This window comes from Ochotona princeps, chromosome X (assembly GCF_030435755.1).
Source record: "Ochotona princeps isolate mOchPri1 chromosome X, mOchPri1.hap1, whole genome shotgun sequence".
Lineage (NCBI taxonomy): Eukaryota > Metazoa > Chordata > Mammalia > Lagomorpha > Ochotonidae > Ochotona > Ochotona princeps.
In genome coordinates this window covers 51,783,224-51,800,944 of record NC_080865.1, presented here as the reverse complement: position 1 = coordinate 51,800,944, position 17,721 = coordinate 51,783,224, and the positions used below count along the sequence as shown (strand labels likewise).

Genomic DNA, 17,721 nt, shown 5'->3' with positions numbered 1-17,721 from the left:
AGCATCAAACTCAAATGTAAATGCAGCTTGCGTATTTATTCACTATGAGGATACTTGTTTAACAGCTTCTGTTCATTTCTTCTTCATTCTGTTTAACATAGACAATGTGTTTACTCTTTTCGTCATATAAGTGGGTAATATCCACAAACTTATTAGAACAGTTCACAGAAAAGACAATAAAGTAATATACAGATTTATCATTTTATAATAGCTTCGAAAAATGAACGGAATTTAAATAAAACATGAAAGAATGAGTATTTCAACTTAGAAGTAATATGATTAATAAAGATGCAATGGCAACAATATACCGAGTTGTGGAGAAAGTAGAGATAAAAACAAAAGTCTAAAGGAAAGAGCTTCATCTTCCAACTTTTTTAGTGTGCATCAGGATGAAAAAAATACCCTAAATATAGCGTTGATCACAGGGTAGAAAGTATGCTACCCACACTAGTGTCCATTCTGCTGTTAAAAAAGTAATTAGAGAAAGACATCATTTTTACAGAATATATTATGGTTTTAGGGGAAAATTATAAAGGAAAACTTGTTTATACTGAAGACCAGATGCATGGGAAAGTGCTTTCTTCAACCTACTTCAGCATGTTAGCAGAATAAAATGTTCTTTCAGTACCCAGTTGTGCCATAGTTACAGCAGCAATTTAAAGCTCTCGCAGGAACAATTTCCTCACTGAAGACAAATGTGAAACTTCTATGGAAGATTAGGTCTCAGGAGACTCAAGTCTGAGTCATCCAGTTATTGATACATAGCCTGCAGGGCATGATTCAGACCATAATTACTTAAGACATTGCCCTCAGAGACCGAACTATTAGAGGTGTCTAGTACAAGCAGCACCATTACAAGTGTATGACAAACACAAATTTCAAAAACACCACCACATATTCATCAGATGTTTGAAATATCACCCAGAATGACGAGAGTTTGTCGATTTGGTATTTAACTTAACGATAAATTATTTCTCATAAGCTCATTGGAATTTTCTTTAACAGATTAGAACTAAAAAATGCAAGAGTTCATGCATGGATAGGTTGTAATTGGGGAAAAGTTACGAGGATAATGATGAAAACACTGGTACCAACATCATCATTGGAATGTCAGCAATGAAGATGCTAACACTTCTGCTTAGGTAATAATAAATTAACACCAGAGTTCTGCCAGCTTATTCCGCCGCTCTACTACTAGGTATTGCTACTTGAAGGCTAAGCATTAGAGTGAGGTGAATTTTACTTTGCCCAGTAGTTGACTACTGTCACAATGGTCTCATGAACTAAACCCAACAAGTGAATAACACTTTGCTCCACCAAAAACCAACAATTCAGCATTAATTTCTGAACTTTCTATGTGAAAGGGAGTGTAATTTTTTAGTGACAAAAATGTTTCCTGAACTGCTTTAATCCATGCAATGGTGATATAGAAGTTTAAATGTGGCTACCGATTCACTGCTGCTACTCTTATTGAAAAACAGAATCCAATTTGCCTCTTTTTAAAACTGAGCTTGTCACATTGATTAATTTAACCAAAAAAAGTTTACTTCTACAGTAAACTTATAGCACACATAAAACTGGTAAGAAGCTCGGCAAATTCTGCGTAGTACTTGTAACATCACTTCTAGGAACCCTAAGTTATTCGTGTAACTATCTGACGACCTCGGCTAGGTGATCTAGTCAACAATCCTAGCGGAGCGCGGCCTTCTGAACACTTTTGACAAGGTGCCAGAGATGAAAATAAACTGTCCTTGAGTTTCTAGATCAGTGCGTTTGGCAGATGAATAGCACCGAATGACCTCTGTCAGCATTACACGTAACAAAAGAATTGGTTGTCTGAACTCTAAGCAGATTTCCCACTCAAAAAAAAAAAAATCATGAGACACAATACAATAGTTGCTATTTTAAGCCACTAACTTTTGGGGTTATTTTCACACATTAACAGTATGATTACTACATGATTAATGAATAATTTTTAAGGAGCCTGGTATTTAATCACTACTAGAAATTGACTTACCTTGCACCAGCCAATGTAACGACCAGCTCTAGCACGGATGGATGCAAAGCCCATTTGTAAATGACCAGGCTGCTCTTCAACATATTTAGATTGGAGAGGTGGTGCAGCATATATAGGGAGCTAGAGGCAAAAGAAAAGTTCATGGAAAAAGAAATAAAATGTATAGACTGACTTTTCTAGTAAAATGGAAGAAATCTTCATTATGCGTCATACTAAAAGCAATTGGGAATTTTTTAAGATTTATTTATTATTTATTTTTATTACAAAGTCAGATATACAGAGAGGAGAAGAGAAAGAGAGGAAGATCTTCCATCCGATGACTCATTCCCCAAGTGAGCGCAACGGCCAGTGCTGTGGCGATCCAAAACCGGGAACCAGGAACCTCCTCCAGGTCTCCCACACGGGTGCAGGGTCCCAAAGCTTTGGGCCATCCTCGACTGCTTTCCCAGGCCACAAGCAGAGAGCTGGATGGGAAATGGAGCTGCCGGGATTAGAACCGGCACCCATATGGGATCCCAGCACGTTCAAGGCGAGGACTTTAGGGCTAGGCCACGCCGCCAGGCCCGCAATTGGGAATTCTAACAAAATAATTTTAAAAACCATCTGCAATGCAGGGATGATACAATAAATTTGTTCTAAGCATCATATAGAGACCAGAAATGAGAAGTAACATCATACAGCATATTATCCATTAATTCTAGTCTTAAATATATTTAGAAAAACAACTACTACTTAGAAATATATATATGTGTGTGTGTGTGTCCACTGGAGTACTTCAATTACAAAAATCTGGAAATAAGTAAAACTCCCATTAACAGTAGCAAAGGCAAGTAAATTGGGGTATAACCATAGGATAACATAAACTAGGGAAGTAAAACTAACAACTACATGAAAAAATTGGATAAACTACAGAAATTCAAGAAGAAAAACAGCATGCAGGACTGTTCACATTAATATATATAGTTCAACTGGGCCTGGCGCTATAGCCTAGTGGCTAATCTTCACCTTGCACGCCGGGATCCCATATAGGCGCTGGTTCTAACCCCGGTGGCCCTGCTTCCCATCCAGCTCCCTGCTTGTGGCCTGGGAAAGCAGTTGAAGACACCTCAAAGCCTTGGGACTCTGCACCCGCATGGGAGACCTGGAAGAGGCTCCAGACTCCTGGCTTGGAATTGGTTCAGCTCCAGCCATTACGGTTACGTGGGGAATGAATCACCAGAGAGATCTTCCTCTCTGTCTCTCCTCCTCTCTGTATATATTACTTTCCAATAAAAATAAATAAATCTTTAAAAAAAAAGAGGCAAGTGCAGGCATTTCAGTTAAGACACTGGCTTCTTGCATCCCATGAAAGAATGTCTAGATTCTGGGCCCAGTGCGGCAGCCTAGAGGCAAAGGCCTTTGCCTTGCACGTGCCAGGATCCTATATGGGTGTCAGTTCTAATCACGGCCCGTCCCCACTTCACATCCAGCTCCCTGCTTGTGGCCTGGGAAAGCAGTCGAGGACGGCCCAAAGCCTTGGGACTCTGCACCCATGTGGGAGACCTGGAGGAGGTTCCTGGCTCCTGCCTTTGGACTGGCTCAGTTCCAGGCGTTGCGGCTGCTTAGGGAGTGAACCATTGGATGGAATATCTTCCTCTCTGTATATCTGACTTTCCAATAAAAATAGACTAAAAAAAAAAAAAAAAAAGAAGAAGAAGAATGTCTGGGTTCAGGCCCAGTGCAATGGCTCGATTGGCTAATTCTCTCCCTTCAAGTGCAGTGATTCCATGCAGGTGCCACTTCATGTTCCAGCTGCTCAAATTTCCATGCAGCCCACTGCATGTGGCCTGGGAAAGAAAGCAACAGAGGGTGACCCAAAGCCTTGGAACCCTGCACCCGTGTAGGAGAGCCAGAAGAGGCTTAAGGCTCCTGGGGGCCACTTGAGCCAGTGTTTTGAAGATCTTTGGATAAGAAAGCTATGGTTCATCTACTCCATGGAATACTACTCAGCTATTAAAAAAAAACAAAATGCAGTTCTTTGTGGCCAAATTGGAAACCATAATGCTAAGGGAAATGAGCCAATCCCAAAAGGTTAAATACCACATGTTTGCCTTAATTTAAGATGATATGATGTTATGTATAACATGTTATGTTATGAATGTTATATGTTGTGTATAAACTAAAATTGAAATGTCAATGAGGTGGTCACAGAAGGTGGTTAAGAACTCGCATTTACTTTTAACATATTGGTTACTCATTACTATGTCAATTAATTCCATAATGATGTAAATTTTTGCTGATGGTATGTTGGAGCTTTTAATTGACTGGGATGATACTCTGCTGGCTCTGTCTTCAGACCAGAGAGGGTATACCTAAGAAGCCGTTGAACTTGACTGGACAATAAGATGCTGGACTCTATGTTTGGTATATGCTTACAATGGGGGAATCTCAACTGAACTTGAGCTGTGGTTATGCAACAAGGTGGAGGAATCCACCATGGTGGGAGGGTTTGGGGAGGGGAGGGGAGAATCCAAGTACCTATGAAACTGTGTCACATAATACAATGTAATTAATGAATTAAAAATAATAATTAAAAAAGGATAAAGTTTAAAAAAAAATCTTTGTGTCTCCCCTCTGTAAATCTGCATTTCAAATCAAAAGGAATAAATCTTTTTTTTTTTTTTTCAGAATGTCTGGGTTCAAATCCCAGCTCCATTCCCAATTCCAGCTTCCTGTTATCTGTGGACCTTTGGAAACCACAGGTAATGGCTAAGCATCCTGGGCTCTGCCAGCCATGGGAGAGACCTTGACAGAATTCCCAGGTCTCAGCTGGAGGCTTTCCCTGGGCCCTCTCTGTTATGGTGTGGATTTGGCAAGTGAACTAGGAGATGGGAGGTTTTTTTTCTCTTTCTCTCAAATAAATATATTTTTTAAAGGAAAGCAATTTTATTTTGCTGTCAGCTTAGTCAGAGGTATACATTTTTATATTAAACGTGCATTTTATACACCTTTGCATATATATATGTGTGTGTGTGTATGTATATATATATATGTGTGTGTGTATATATGTATATGTATATGCATATGTATATACAAAGTAGACTCTGTGCTCGTATGGAAATCTCACCTCTGTCCTAGAAAAGGAACTGTACATGGATACACTGCATTAGAGTAGGCAAAATTACTTACATCGTGTTTATTATGTCCCCATGCTCTTAATTCTTTACAGTCCCAAATTCAAGCTTGGTATTTGAGTGATCTTAGCCTATCCCCTATCCCCACATAAATCTGCTGGCTCTTAATTGATACCCTATTATACATTAGATCTACAGTTTAGAAGAGGTTCTTTATCTGCGGCCTATGAAAAATAAAATTTTGCATATGCAAATTTTAAAAGATTATTTATTTATTTATTTATACTGATAAAAGTCAGATTTACAGAGAGGAGGAGAGACAGAAAGATCTTCTACCCAATGGTTCACTCCCCAAGTGACCACAATGGCTGGAGCTAAGCCAATCCAAAGCCAGGAACCAGGAGCTTCTTCAAGGTCTCCCACCTGGGTACAGGGTTCCAAACCTTTGGGCCGCCCTCGACTGCTGACCCAGGCCACAAACAGGGAGCTGGATGGGAAGTGGAGCTGCCAGGATACCAACTGGCACCTATAAGGGACCCCAGCTGTTACAAGGCGAGGATTTAGCCACTTAGGCTATCGTGCTGGGCTCATGACTAGCAGGAAGCTGGATGGGAAGTGGGGCAGCCAGCACATGAACTGCCACGCATATGGGATCCTGGCGGCTGCAAGGCAAGGAATTTAGCTACTAGGCTATCACACTTGGCCCTTGTATATGCACTTTTTTAGGAAGAGCATAACAAAGTTTTCATCAAACTCTCAAAGGAATCAGAATGGTTAAGATTCAGCACTTTAACAAATTTTCCTTCTAAGTCATGGGTATTCAAGCATAGCTGGAAGGTTTATGATAAAAGGATTTCAACTATACTGTGAGATTTTTAAGCATCAACCAGTAAGACATTACTATAGTCTCCACTGAGAGGAGAGTCTGCTCACTATGGAATACAACTAATGTCCAGGACTCTCATGCATTCTATAATATAGTATAGAACACTGATTTTTTATTTTAAATTAAAAATATGTAAATTCTACTAGGGACAAATTCTGGTTACTTTCATACCTATATTTTGAGCTATCCAAATACAGGTGTATCAAAGAAGGTTTTAAAATATCATAGTTCTAAGACTAGTAAGAAGAAAGAGAAACAATACTAAGAGTTAGAAATTGTACAGGGAAATAAAACTACAGTTCTGAGGAAAACTAATAAAACTTCACTCAGTACTTAGAATAGTACTTTAGGATCCAACACTGTGGTACAGTGAATTAAGCCATCAATTGCAATGGTAGCCTACTGGAGTCTTGGTTTGAGCCTGGATTGTTCCACTTCTGACCCAGCCCCCTGCTACTGAGCCAGGTAAGGGACAGGAGAAATGTCCAAAGTACGTGGGCCCCTGCCATCTATGCAGGACACCAGGATGGAGTTTGTGGCTTGTAGCTTCAGCTTGGCCAGATCTGGCTATTGCAGGCATTTGGGGAGTGAACAGCAGAAGGAAAAACAAAATCCTTTCTCTTTCCTTCCTTCTGCCTTTCAAATAAATACAGAAGCCTTTACAAAAAGGATAGTACCTCACATATAAGAAGAGCGATAATTGAAGTGTTACCTTACCTTTACATATGTTAGCCTGTCAATATGTTAGATTTTTAAAATGCTTTCTGAGCTATAATTATGCTTCTAAAAATGTCTCCTAAGGAAATATAAATTTATATCAAGGTTTAGGTACAGGGTGTTTCAGTAAGCACTGATTGTAATAGCAAAGCAGTAATATGCTTAATTTCTTTTTTTTATTAATTATTTTGCATTATGTGACAGTTTCATAGGCTCTGGGAATCCCCCCACTCCTCTCCCTCCCCTCCCCCTGGTGGATTCCTCCACCTTGATGCAGTATTACAGTTCAAATTCAATCAAGATTCTTTCCTTGCAAACATATACCAAGCATAGAGTCCAGCTACTTATTGTCCAGATGGGTTGAACAGTTTCTTGGGGAGACCATTTCTGGTCCGAAGTTAGAGCTGGTAGAATATCATCACAGTCAATTAAGAGTCTCAATATAACATCAACAGCAGTTTGCAATATTATGGAATTGACATGGTTTTGAGTAAACAGTATGTTAAAAAAAAAAAGCAAGTCCTAACCACAACCTATGATTAGCTCATTGACATTTCAATTTTAGTTTATATGCTTAATTTCTAAAAATTTATAGAAAGCATACAATGGATGGTGGTACACTTACATGACAGAGTACTTACAACTGCATTAAGAATCCTTAACAATATCATACAGCTATTATGTAGAAGAGTCATGATTCAGATTTACACAGTCTGATTCAAAAACATATTATTAACAGATAAATCTTAGGAGGGACCTGAGGCCAGAACAAATAAATAGCACAATGGTGAATAGAATCTGAATCTTCACAACTGTAGCTCAGCAGGTTTACGTGTCAGGCAAGGTCAACAGCACAACATTTAAAAAGGCATAAATACACCTGCAATGGAGTCCAAAACGTCCCTAGTGTTTTTCAAAATTCATGAATTTTAAAGAATCACAAGTTCACTATACCACAGTCAAAGACTGGCTATAAGTATTTTTGATAGTGAGCACTCAAAAGAAAAATAAATACCCACACAGATGTGATCTTAGGCACATTAATAGGTATATAATAGGTAAGAGGTTAGAGTCTGAATCTAACTTCAAGACTCAAAACACTTAAAACTAAAGAAAATAATAACCATGCTGAAGGAAGCTAAAGTTATGACATATGAGGACTGACCAAAGAAATGAATATGCTTATCCAGGAAGTAAAATTACTGAAAGAACAGTTGACATTTTAAAGGTGGCTTCTTTGGAAAAGAGATAAGAATTTTTCTGACAACAGTGATGCACACGGTACAATACCGACGGGCAGAAGTTATGAGACAAACATCTGTTTGCTGTAAGGAAAGACTTCATGTTCAATGAGAAATGAAACACACTCCTTCGGTTCCTTTATCCGGTATTTTATCCATGTAAAAGATGAATGGCCTCGATTTGTGCCAACTGTGAAAGGGATTAGAGTATCACACAGGGGGCTGAATTAGAAAATACCTATGACCATTCCCCAAACTGAGATCTTAATGATCTCCCTGATCTGAGATTATGCAATATTGGTTGTACCTGCATAAAAACTTAAAAATACATATTTTCCTTTATGTATTCATTTTTTAAAGATTTATTTATTTTTATTGCAAAGTCAGATATACAGAGAGGAGGAGAGACAGAGAGGAAGGTCTTCCATCCAATGATTCACTCCCCAAGCAACCGCAACGGCCGGTGCTGCACCAATCCGAAGCCAGGATTCAGGAGCTTCTTCAAGGTCTCCCACACGGGTGTAGGGTCACAAGGCCTGGGCCATCTTCAACTGCTTTCCCAGGCCACAAGCAGGGAGCTGGATGGGAAATGGAGCTGCCGGGATTAGAACAGGTGCCCATATGGGATCCCAGCGTGTTCAAGGCGAGGACTTCAGCTGCTAGGCCACGCCGCAGGGCCCTATTTATTCATTTTTACTTGTTAGTTTTCATGTCATTGTGATATGAATACAAAGAAAACAAATTTAATGTAATTCATAGAAACAATTCTAATATAAAATGATATTCCCTCCCTCCTCTTTTTCTTTATTTTTGAGATAACATAATTCTAATTTACATTACAGCCAAAGGTTTAATGATTCACTAAGAGTTCAATAAGCAAAAAGCAAGAAGACCCTCAGTTCAGCAGGAATATGGGTGAGAGCTATAAACATAATCAAGTGAAAAGATGACCGTTTCACTCCTATTCAGTAAATTTTAAAATAACCATAGATCATTAAAACTACAAAGATAAACAACTACGTTTTTCAGAAATGTTGACACACAGAGACCTTTCTTTTGCTTTCTGCTTTTTTCTTTTTAAATTTTAACTTCCACATAACAAAGATCATATGATATTTGTCTGGCTTATTTTGTTCAATATCAGATGGCTTCCACAATCTAAGGCCCTATGCTATTGATTGATTTTGATAACATTAAGAAATAGCAACGACTATACTTCATTCCCAGTATCTATAAAACTGTGTCACATAATACAACGTAATTACTAAAAAAATTAGAATGAGATGTTTCAAGGGCCAATAATTAATCTAGCACACTGGATTCCAATCCAGGCTGCCTCACTTTCAAGTCAACTTGCAACTACTGTGCCTGGGAAAGGAGCAGAAAATAGCCCAATTACTTGGGCCCCTGCCATCCATGCGGGAGACCCACGTGGGGTTCCAGGTCCGTGGCTTTGGCCTCACACAGACCCAGCTGTTACACTCATGTAGATGGAAGACCCTTCTCTCCTTCTGTCTCTGCCATTCTGTCTTCCAAGCAAACAAATCCTTTTAAAAAAAAAAAAAAGATTTTTTAGATATTTGAATTATATATAACATATATTTTGAAATACCTTATGACTACTTCTCTCAACTTACAGAACGTATCTTATAAAGATCTCAAATGCGAGGTGCTGTGTTATGGCATCGGGAGTTAGACAAGTCACTGCTTGGGACACTTGCATCCCATATGGAGCATCTGGGACCGAGCCTCACTTTCAGATTTTTCAGCTTCTTGTTAATGTGCTTGGGAAGCAGCAGATGATGGCCCAACTACTTGGGTTTCTATCATCCACGTGAGATACCTACATGGAATTTCTGACTTCTGGCTTTAGGCTGGCTTAGCCCTGCCTACTACAGGCATTTGGAGAGTGAACCAGAGGGTAGAAGATATTCTCTCTCTTTCCCTCCCTCCCTCTCTCACTTTGTGTCACAATCTCACTGTCTCTCCTTTGCCACTCTACTTTTCAAGTAAATAAACCTTCAAAAAAGGATTTAAAAATATGTTTTGGGCCCAGTGCAAATAGCATAGTAGCTAAGGTCCTCGCCTTGAATGCGCCGGGATTCCATACAGGCACCGGGTCTAATCCCGGCAGCCCCACTTCCCATCCGGCTCCCTGCTTGTGGCCTGGGAAAGAAATCCAGGATGGCCCAAAGCCTTGGGACCCTGCACCTGCATGGCAGACCCAGAAGAGGATCTAAGCTCCTGGCTTTGGATCGGTGCAGCACCGGCCATTGTGGTCACTTGGGGAGTGAATCACTGGATGCAAGCTATTCCTCTCTGTCTCTCCTCCTCTCCGTATATCTGCCTTTCCAATAATAATAAAACCTTAAAAAAATATATCTGTTCCATCAACACAGGTAACGAAAAACACTTAGCTCTTATATTATGTAAACTTCAAAAACTTTTGTAGGCAAATTACCTGCTCCGGTCTCACTAGATGCTTTTTGGATTCCTCTTCTTTGGCTGCATGCACACTCACAGATGCATATATCAGACCCACAGGAGTAGCTGTAAGTTTTCCCATCTGAGCAAGATGCATAAAAAAAGATATTTTTAGTTAAAAAAGCATTCCATCTCCCATTTCTGATAAATCTCAGAAAACACTGTTATTTCTACTTAAATAAAATACTTAAGCCTCCCAACTACTTCATACATTTTTGAATTAGTTCCTAAAATCCTCTTCTCACACTTAAAGGCAACAAACTACTTTTAATTACTTGTTATCCACTTCATGCAAAAATACAGTAATTATCAGGAATCATATTACTGCATAATAGTAGAAGCACTTCAATAATTACCCAGATTGCAGGGATGAAGGGGGATTGTTCATGGTATTCAACACATAAATACTAACAAAAGCAAGAGCGTCTCAGAACTATCAAAACTATTCAAGCAATACTTTGGGACATTGTTCTCTGCATTGGGGTATCTAAGATGACATCCAGCAGACAGCCCCCATTCCCGGGTACTGATCTGATTTGGCATCCTCCATCCCCCCACCCCAGATACAGGAGAAAGGGTCATATAAAGAAACTTGGAAGCATTTGTCCCTTCCACCTTGACCCTCCCCACCCTAATCAGTGGTCCTCATGTGCGTGCATACTTGTCCACTATGTAAACATCATCAAAAATTAAAAACTAAAAAAATACATAAATACTGCCAGAGCACCTACTATGTACCAGATCCTGGCACATAAATTACTGTCCCAGTGTTAATCAAATACCAGAATAATTTCCACAGATTATCCATTCAACAAGGACGAAGGAAAAGCTTTCTAACGGGCAAGAATTTTGTGTGTGTGTGTGTGTGTGTGTGTGTGTGTGAGCCAAATGTTTATTTGTTCATTTCTTGCATTTGAAGTACTCCTCGATGACATCCTTGGCTCGGGACTCTGCCATAATCCTTAACGACTACACAACTGCAGCCAACCACTTAATGGGGTTTCCCCTGTGGGTCAGTTTTACAGAGGCCTACCCATTCCTCAAGTTTCTTGTTGTTATCAACCTCAATGAGGCTGATCTGGTGTTCGGCACACAGGACCTCCACCAACTTGACACATAGGCTCGTCACAGTTGGATGCAGGCACACAAAGGTAGGCTTGGCACCTGTCAAAGGCTTTGGCGGCTTCAGAGATGCCACACGCAAGGCCGTCGTGGATGAGGGTGGCCCTCGGCACCTCTTGTAGAGCAGTGTTCACGCCCATTACACCTCCAGCAGCGATGCCTTCCTTGGCCTTGGAGGTGGGTTACGAGCGAAGCTGAATCTTGAACGCCCTCGGGCCTTGCCTCCTTGCAGCTTGGCAGCAGCAGGGAAAGCCATGGAGCAATCATTTTAAAAGTCTGACTTTTGGGCCCGGTGCTGAGGCCTAGCAGTAGAGTCCTCGCTTTGAACACACCGGGATCCCATATGAGTACCGATTCTTATCCTGGAGGCTCTGCTTCCCATCCAACTCCCTGCTTGTGGCCTGGGAAAGAAGTCCAGGATGGCCCAAAGCCTTGGGACCCTGCACCTGCGTGGGAAACCTGGAGGAAGCTCCTGAATCCTGGCTTTGGATCGGTGCAGCACCGGCTGTTGTGGTCACTTGGGCAGTGAATCATTGGAAGGAAGATCTTCCTCTCTGTATATCTGGCTTTCCAATACAAATAAATAAATCTTAAAAAAAAATAGTCTGGTTTTTGAGACAGAAACAGGGATGCCAAAATTGTTAAAGGACATCCAATAGGAAGGGGTTTTTTTGGCTCACAAATGAAATTGTGAAAGTCCTGGAAACACATATTAACTATAGAATTCTAAATTTTCTTTGATAAATGGTGGTAATACCTACACTTTATTTCTGACACAATTTATACATTGTCTGGCCAGAGTAAGGAAAAATATACTGGCAGTAGTAAGGCAATTTCCTGTTTAGGCATGACTAGGAGATAGACTGAAGCTCCAGAAATACAGTATGAAATGAAGACTCAACACTATTAAGAGAAATTTTATTTTTCTTTCCTTCATGATTCTACCTAGTTCATGTGATAATGTTATAGAATGATCTTTCCAGGCTTGTATCACTAAAAAGACATCACTTTTTGATTTCTTTTATACCCAGCTGGTATTTACCAAAGAAGTAACAAGATTTTCGCTTCATTCTGCTATCAAATAACAATAAAAAATATTAAAACTGATGCTAGAAAGCATGTTCTTCCATAGATCTGAGAAACTGTTAATAAAAGCTCTTAAATTATTATTTTAAGGATGTCAATTCTTACAATATTTAAAAGCAATTTTTAAAATGTCTAACCAGATCTTACTCCTTCTGTGGCACTACTTCCTAGATACAAAGAAGCACCTTGAAGCATGCTAATATGTGAGAAACAAATTTCAGCATCTTAAATCTCTGAGAAGTCATGCAATTTTATATAATACAATAATAAAATATGTAGAATATGAAAATAACTCACAGGTACTGCTTGATCATTTGATCTAGTGCTTCAAATTGTGGACTGACTGAACTAGTGAACTAAAAAATTAAAATACCTTGAAAAGTGCTCGGGTGTCTTCCTTTGATTTCTGCGCAGCAGAGTAGGGTACACCCAATTTTTCTACTGATGTTCACAGAACTTGAACTTTTATTAATAAAGCAATAGGCAGATTGGAAAAATGATGAGCTGGCTTTGAATTACATTTGTGGAATTTCCTGCATAAGCCTGAATATGCCACTTAAGTTCTAAGAGTTGTGATCAGTGGTAACATATGCTTATTAAAATTGAAATTAAAACAAGTTTAAATTTAAAACTCTAGTAACATTAGCTTCATTTCAAGTGTTGAGCACACAGAATAAAGAGCAGAGATACCAAAAAATGCATTTTCAGAGAAAATTCTAGTCAACAGTATGACCTTAATCCTTAATTCTTAACAGAGAAAGCATCACTTATTGGTTATGATTAATTTTATTTTCATATTCTAAGTAGTGAATAAGGAAGTGACTGTACTTTACTCCCCATTTTTCATCTCACAAATATTATTTGATTTTTATCAGCCTCTAGTAAGAGCCACTGTAACAATAAGAAATATACAGCATACTTATTGTCTACAAACAAAATGGTCAAAATTTTTATCAAAAGAAATCACTACTATACTTCGATCATTATATATCACATACATGTATCAAATTATCAGTCTTCATAAATATGTACCACTAAGTAAAATTTATGAAAGCAGAAATCAGAGGTGGACTAGCATACTCAGGCCTTCTAGGCCCAGATCCTGTCAGTGAGACAGGCATCGCTATCTGAAGGGGGCAGCTGATAGTCTATCCTACCAAAACACTCAGATTATAACCTTACGGTGGTTCTAGCCTGAACCCTTACCTAAAAATGTTCTAAGAAAATTCAGAAAGTTCCTAGGAAGTCAATATTATCCTTTATTTTCGTTTTCATAAACTTTTTGAAGTCTCTCACATTTGCAGGTCTATAAAATGCAAAATGATTGAAAAATAAACAACATTGTTAATACAGACCTTATGTGTCCTGGAAAACCTAAAACATTTAATAAGTGGCCCTTCACAAGAAAAAAGAGAAGCTAACAATCCCTGACTTAGAAAATAAATGTAATATTTACAAAGTACTAGAGTATGAGGGTATCATAAAAACTTGTAGGTTCATAAAGCTGTCAGTAACAAAAAAGGATTAAAATAGAGCAGAGGTGATCTACTTCACACAAGAACGCTTTCACTTAAAATTATCATGTGTTTGCTGTGACCCTGAGAATCTTATGTATTAATAGATTACTTGAAAAAAAATATTTGTAATTTCACAATAATGTCTTGTCAAATTCAAATTAGTAAGATAAAAACCAGCTCCCATGGGGCTGCAGTTGTGGGCACAGCACAATAAGCCACGACCTGCAATGCCACAATCCCAAATGAGCATCAGTTTGAGTCCTGACTGCTCCACTAGTAATGTGTCAAAAAAGCATCAAAAGATGGAACAAATGTTCAGGTCCCTGCACCCAAAACATGGGAAATGTAGATGGAGTTCCAGTCTCCCAGCTTCATCCTGGCCCAACTCCAGCTGTTGTGGCCAATTGGGAAGTGAACCAGCAAGTAGAAGATTTCTCTCTCTCTCTCTCTCTCTCTCTCTCTCTCTCTCGTGCACGCACGCTCACTCTGCCTTTTGATTAAATCAATTTTAGAAATATTTGGCTTCCTGGAAAAAATTATAGGTCCCAGGACAGAATCCTCTCATAGAGAAGCAGACAAAGAGGTGCTGACATGTTGGCTCAACTATCTAACATACTGCCTACAAGAGCTGGCATCCCATATGGGCTGTGATTCATGTCCCGGCTGCCCATTACCCATCCAGCTCTCTGCTTGTGGCTTGAGAAAGCAGCAGAAGATGGCCCAAAGCTTGGGATCCTGCATCCATGTGGGAGACTCAGAGGAGGCTCCTGATTCCTGGCTCCAGATAGGGTCAGCTCTGGCTTCAGATAGGGTCAGCTCTGGCTGTTGTGGCCATGTGGGGAGTGTACCAGCAGATGGAAGATCTTTGTTTCTCCTTCTCTCTGTAAATCTGCCTTTCCAATAAAAATAAACCTAAAAGAAAAGACCCACCCCCCCCCAAAAAAAGGAATCCATCAAAAGCCATAGTAATTTAAGAGCAAGAGACAGGGAGCAGGGGTGACGGAAAACTCGAGCCTCCATTTGCTGGTTCACTCCTCAAATGGCTGGTATGGCTTTGAGCAAATGAGCATCTTGTGTTTCAGATATCATCTGTAACCTCACCTGTCTCACAGGAACTGGCATATAGAAAGGATTACTGCCACCACCATCATCATCACTGTTACTGTCAGTCTTCTCTCCATGGCTACCACTCCAGGCTCTTCTATTTCCAATCAACTGTGATTGCCACTGCCACCCCAAGGTCCTTCTTAATCAGACCACTGCTCTGATCAAGAAAATCAGCTAGGGACAGTGTCTGGCCCCACTGCTTTCCTTTTACTTCCTACTTCCAGTTTCCTACTAATGCTAATGGACAGCAGCAGTACAAGTTCAAGTACTAGAAACACTGCCAGTTTCAGACCCCGGCTCCTAGCTTTGACCAGGCCTAGCCCAGTCCTAGCTGTTATGGACTGCCTTTCAAATGAATTAATTTAAAAAAAAAAACTAGTCCTCTCTTTCCTAACATACTGCTTTAAAATATTTTATCCCCAGACTTTCCATAATCTATCTCCATCTATGTAATCTTGTTTCTCACTCCGTCCCCTACACACACTTATCCTGACATTCTTATTGCTCTAGTATTAGCATTTACTCATCGAGTAGAGTATTAACTCCTTGGGATCACGACATGTAATATATACATTTAAATTCATACAAATTGAATCTTCCAAAATTTCACAGATGGGGCCACTGTTGTGGCACTGTGCCCTAAACCACTGCTTGCAGTACCAGCATTCCATATGAACACTGGTTCAGCTTCCAACTGCTCCACCTGTGATCCAGTTCTCTACTGATGCATCTGGAAAGCAGACAAAAAAATGGCCCAAGTGCTTGGTGCCCTGAATCCACGGGGGAGACTGCAGAAGCTCCTGGCTCTTCACTTTGACCTGACCCAGCTCTAGTTGTTGTGGTTATATGAGGAGTGAACAAGTGGCTGTAAAATCTTTCTGTTTCTCCCTAACTCTGCCTTTCAAATCAATAAGATAAACAAATATTTCATGGAAAGCATGTACTATAAAAATCTTTGCATATTTTTAAATTACATTGAATTAAGTATATTTTAATTGTATTTTCCATGAAGCTTTTGAACTTTCCTCACATTTCTTGCCTGAGCAATTCGTTCTTTGGTATTAGTCAGACCCTTCGCTAGCTAGGGAAGTTCAAATGTCACATATGTGGACCTGAAGAGTCTGTTAGTTTACTGCTATCTGTCTTTTACCTCTGAAACACATTTGCTCATCAAAACACACTAATGGTTTTTTTTAAATTTATGTTTATAGTTATTATTATTTTCTGTGATACAGTTTTATAGACATAATTTTAAGAGATCTGTCTAAATGCGGTGAATGATGAAGAGTGGCGCTGCTGAATAAAACAATGTCTTTCCTCCTCCTAGTTACCAATTTGTTTAGCATTTTATATTGGCTTCTCAGCAGTGAGAGATGCAACATTTGACTTTTCATCAATACAGCTCATAACAACGACTGCGTTTTCCCCAGTGTACTTCAACAATGAGTAAGCCTGTTATGACACATGTACTGACAAACAGCAGCAGATTATGCAGCAAGTATCTCACATAAACATCAAAATGGGCCTTCAAATTTGAGACCTGTGGGCCTGACGCAATGGTTCAGGGGCTAAATCTTCACCTTACAAAGCGCCACGATCCTGTAGGGGCACCAGTTAGGGTCCCAGCTGATCCACTTTCCATCCAGCTCCCTGCTTGTGGCCTGGGAAACCAGTGGTGGATGGACAAAACACCTTGCATCTCTGCACCCACGAAACACCTGAAAGAGCTCCTGGCTCCTGGCTGCAGATTGGCTCAGCTCCAGCCATTGCTGCCACTTGGGGAGTGAATTAGTGGATGGAAGAGCTTTCTGTCTGTCTCCTTCTCTGTAAAGCTGACTTTCCAATAAAAATAAATGAATCTTCTAAAAGTTTTTGAGATCTATAAGAAAATTCAATTGTGCTTTTTAATACTGGAGGTAAAAATCGGTTTTAAATATTTGGTTCAGGATCTTGGTAAAGCTGTTCCTAGCACCTAATGACAAGCTGAAGTTAGTATCAAAATTTAGGCCAGGTACCGGCAGCTAAATAGAACACTAGGCACTGAAGTATCCTTGGACTTAGCTTGCCTGTGAAGCTCAGAGAGGTGACAGTGTTATCAGGGAAAGAACACAAGCCTGTGAAGTGAAAACCAGGGGCTCTAGTCATCTCCAATATGAACTGGGGCAACAGCTCCAACTGCCCACTTACTAAAGGTGGCAGCGCTACAAAGTATCCAGTTTTCTTCTGACGTTGACAATGCAGGAGCCTAAACTTCAGTTATTTTTCACTTATTTTAACACCTTTCCTTAAAAAAAAAAAAAAACTGTACTAGGTCCAGCGCAGTAACCCAGTTATTAAAATCCTTGCATTGCATGTGCCAGGATTCCATATGGGTGCTGGTTCATACCCCAGCTGCTCCATTTCCATACCAGCTCCCTGCTTGTGGTCTGGG

At 39.8% G+C, this 17,721-nt stretch overlaps 1 protein-coding gene and 1 pseudogene across 1 annotated transcript in view; both read right to left on the bottom strand.

Annotated features, from left to right (window-relative positions):
• Window positions 1-17,721, bottom strand: part of APOOL (apolipoprotein O like) — a 76,243-nt gene that overhangs the window by 27,246 nt on the left and 31,276 nt on the right. The window contains exons 2-3 of the mRNA XM_058658645.1: window positions 10,436-10,540; window positions 2,018-2,137 (exon numbers count right to left, since the gene is read on the bottom strand). Of these exons, the coding sequence (XP_058514628.1) occupies window positions 2,018-2,137; window positions 10,436-10,540 (225 nt within the window). The remainder of the gene's footprint in view (window positions 1-2,017; window positions 2,138-10,435; window positions 10,541-17,721) is intronic.
• On the bottom strand, window positions 11,359-11,778 carry LOC101531036 (small ribosomal subunit protein eS12-like; annotated as a pseudogene).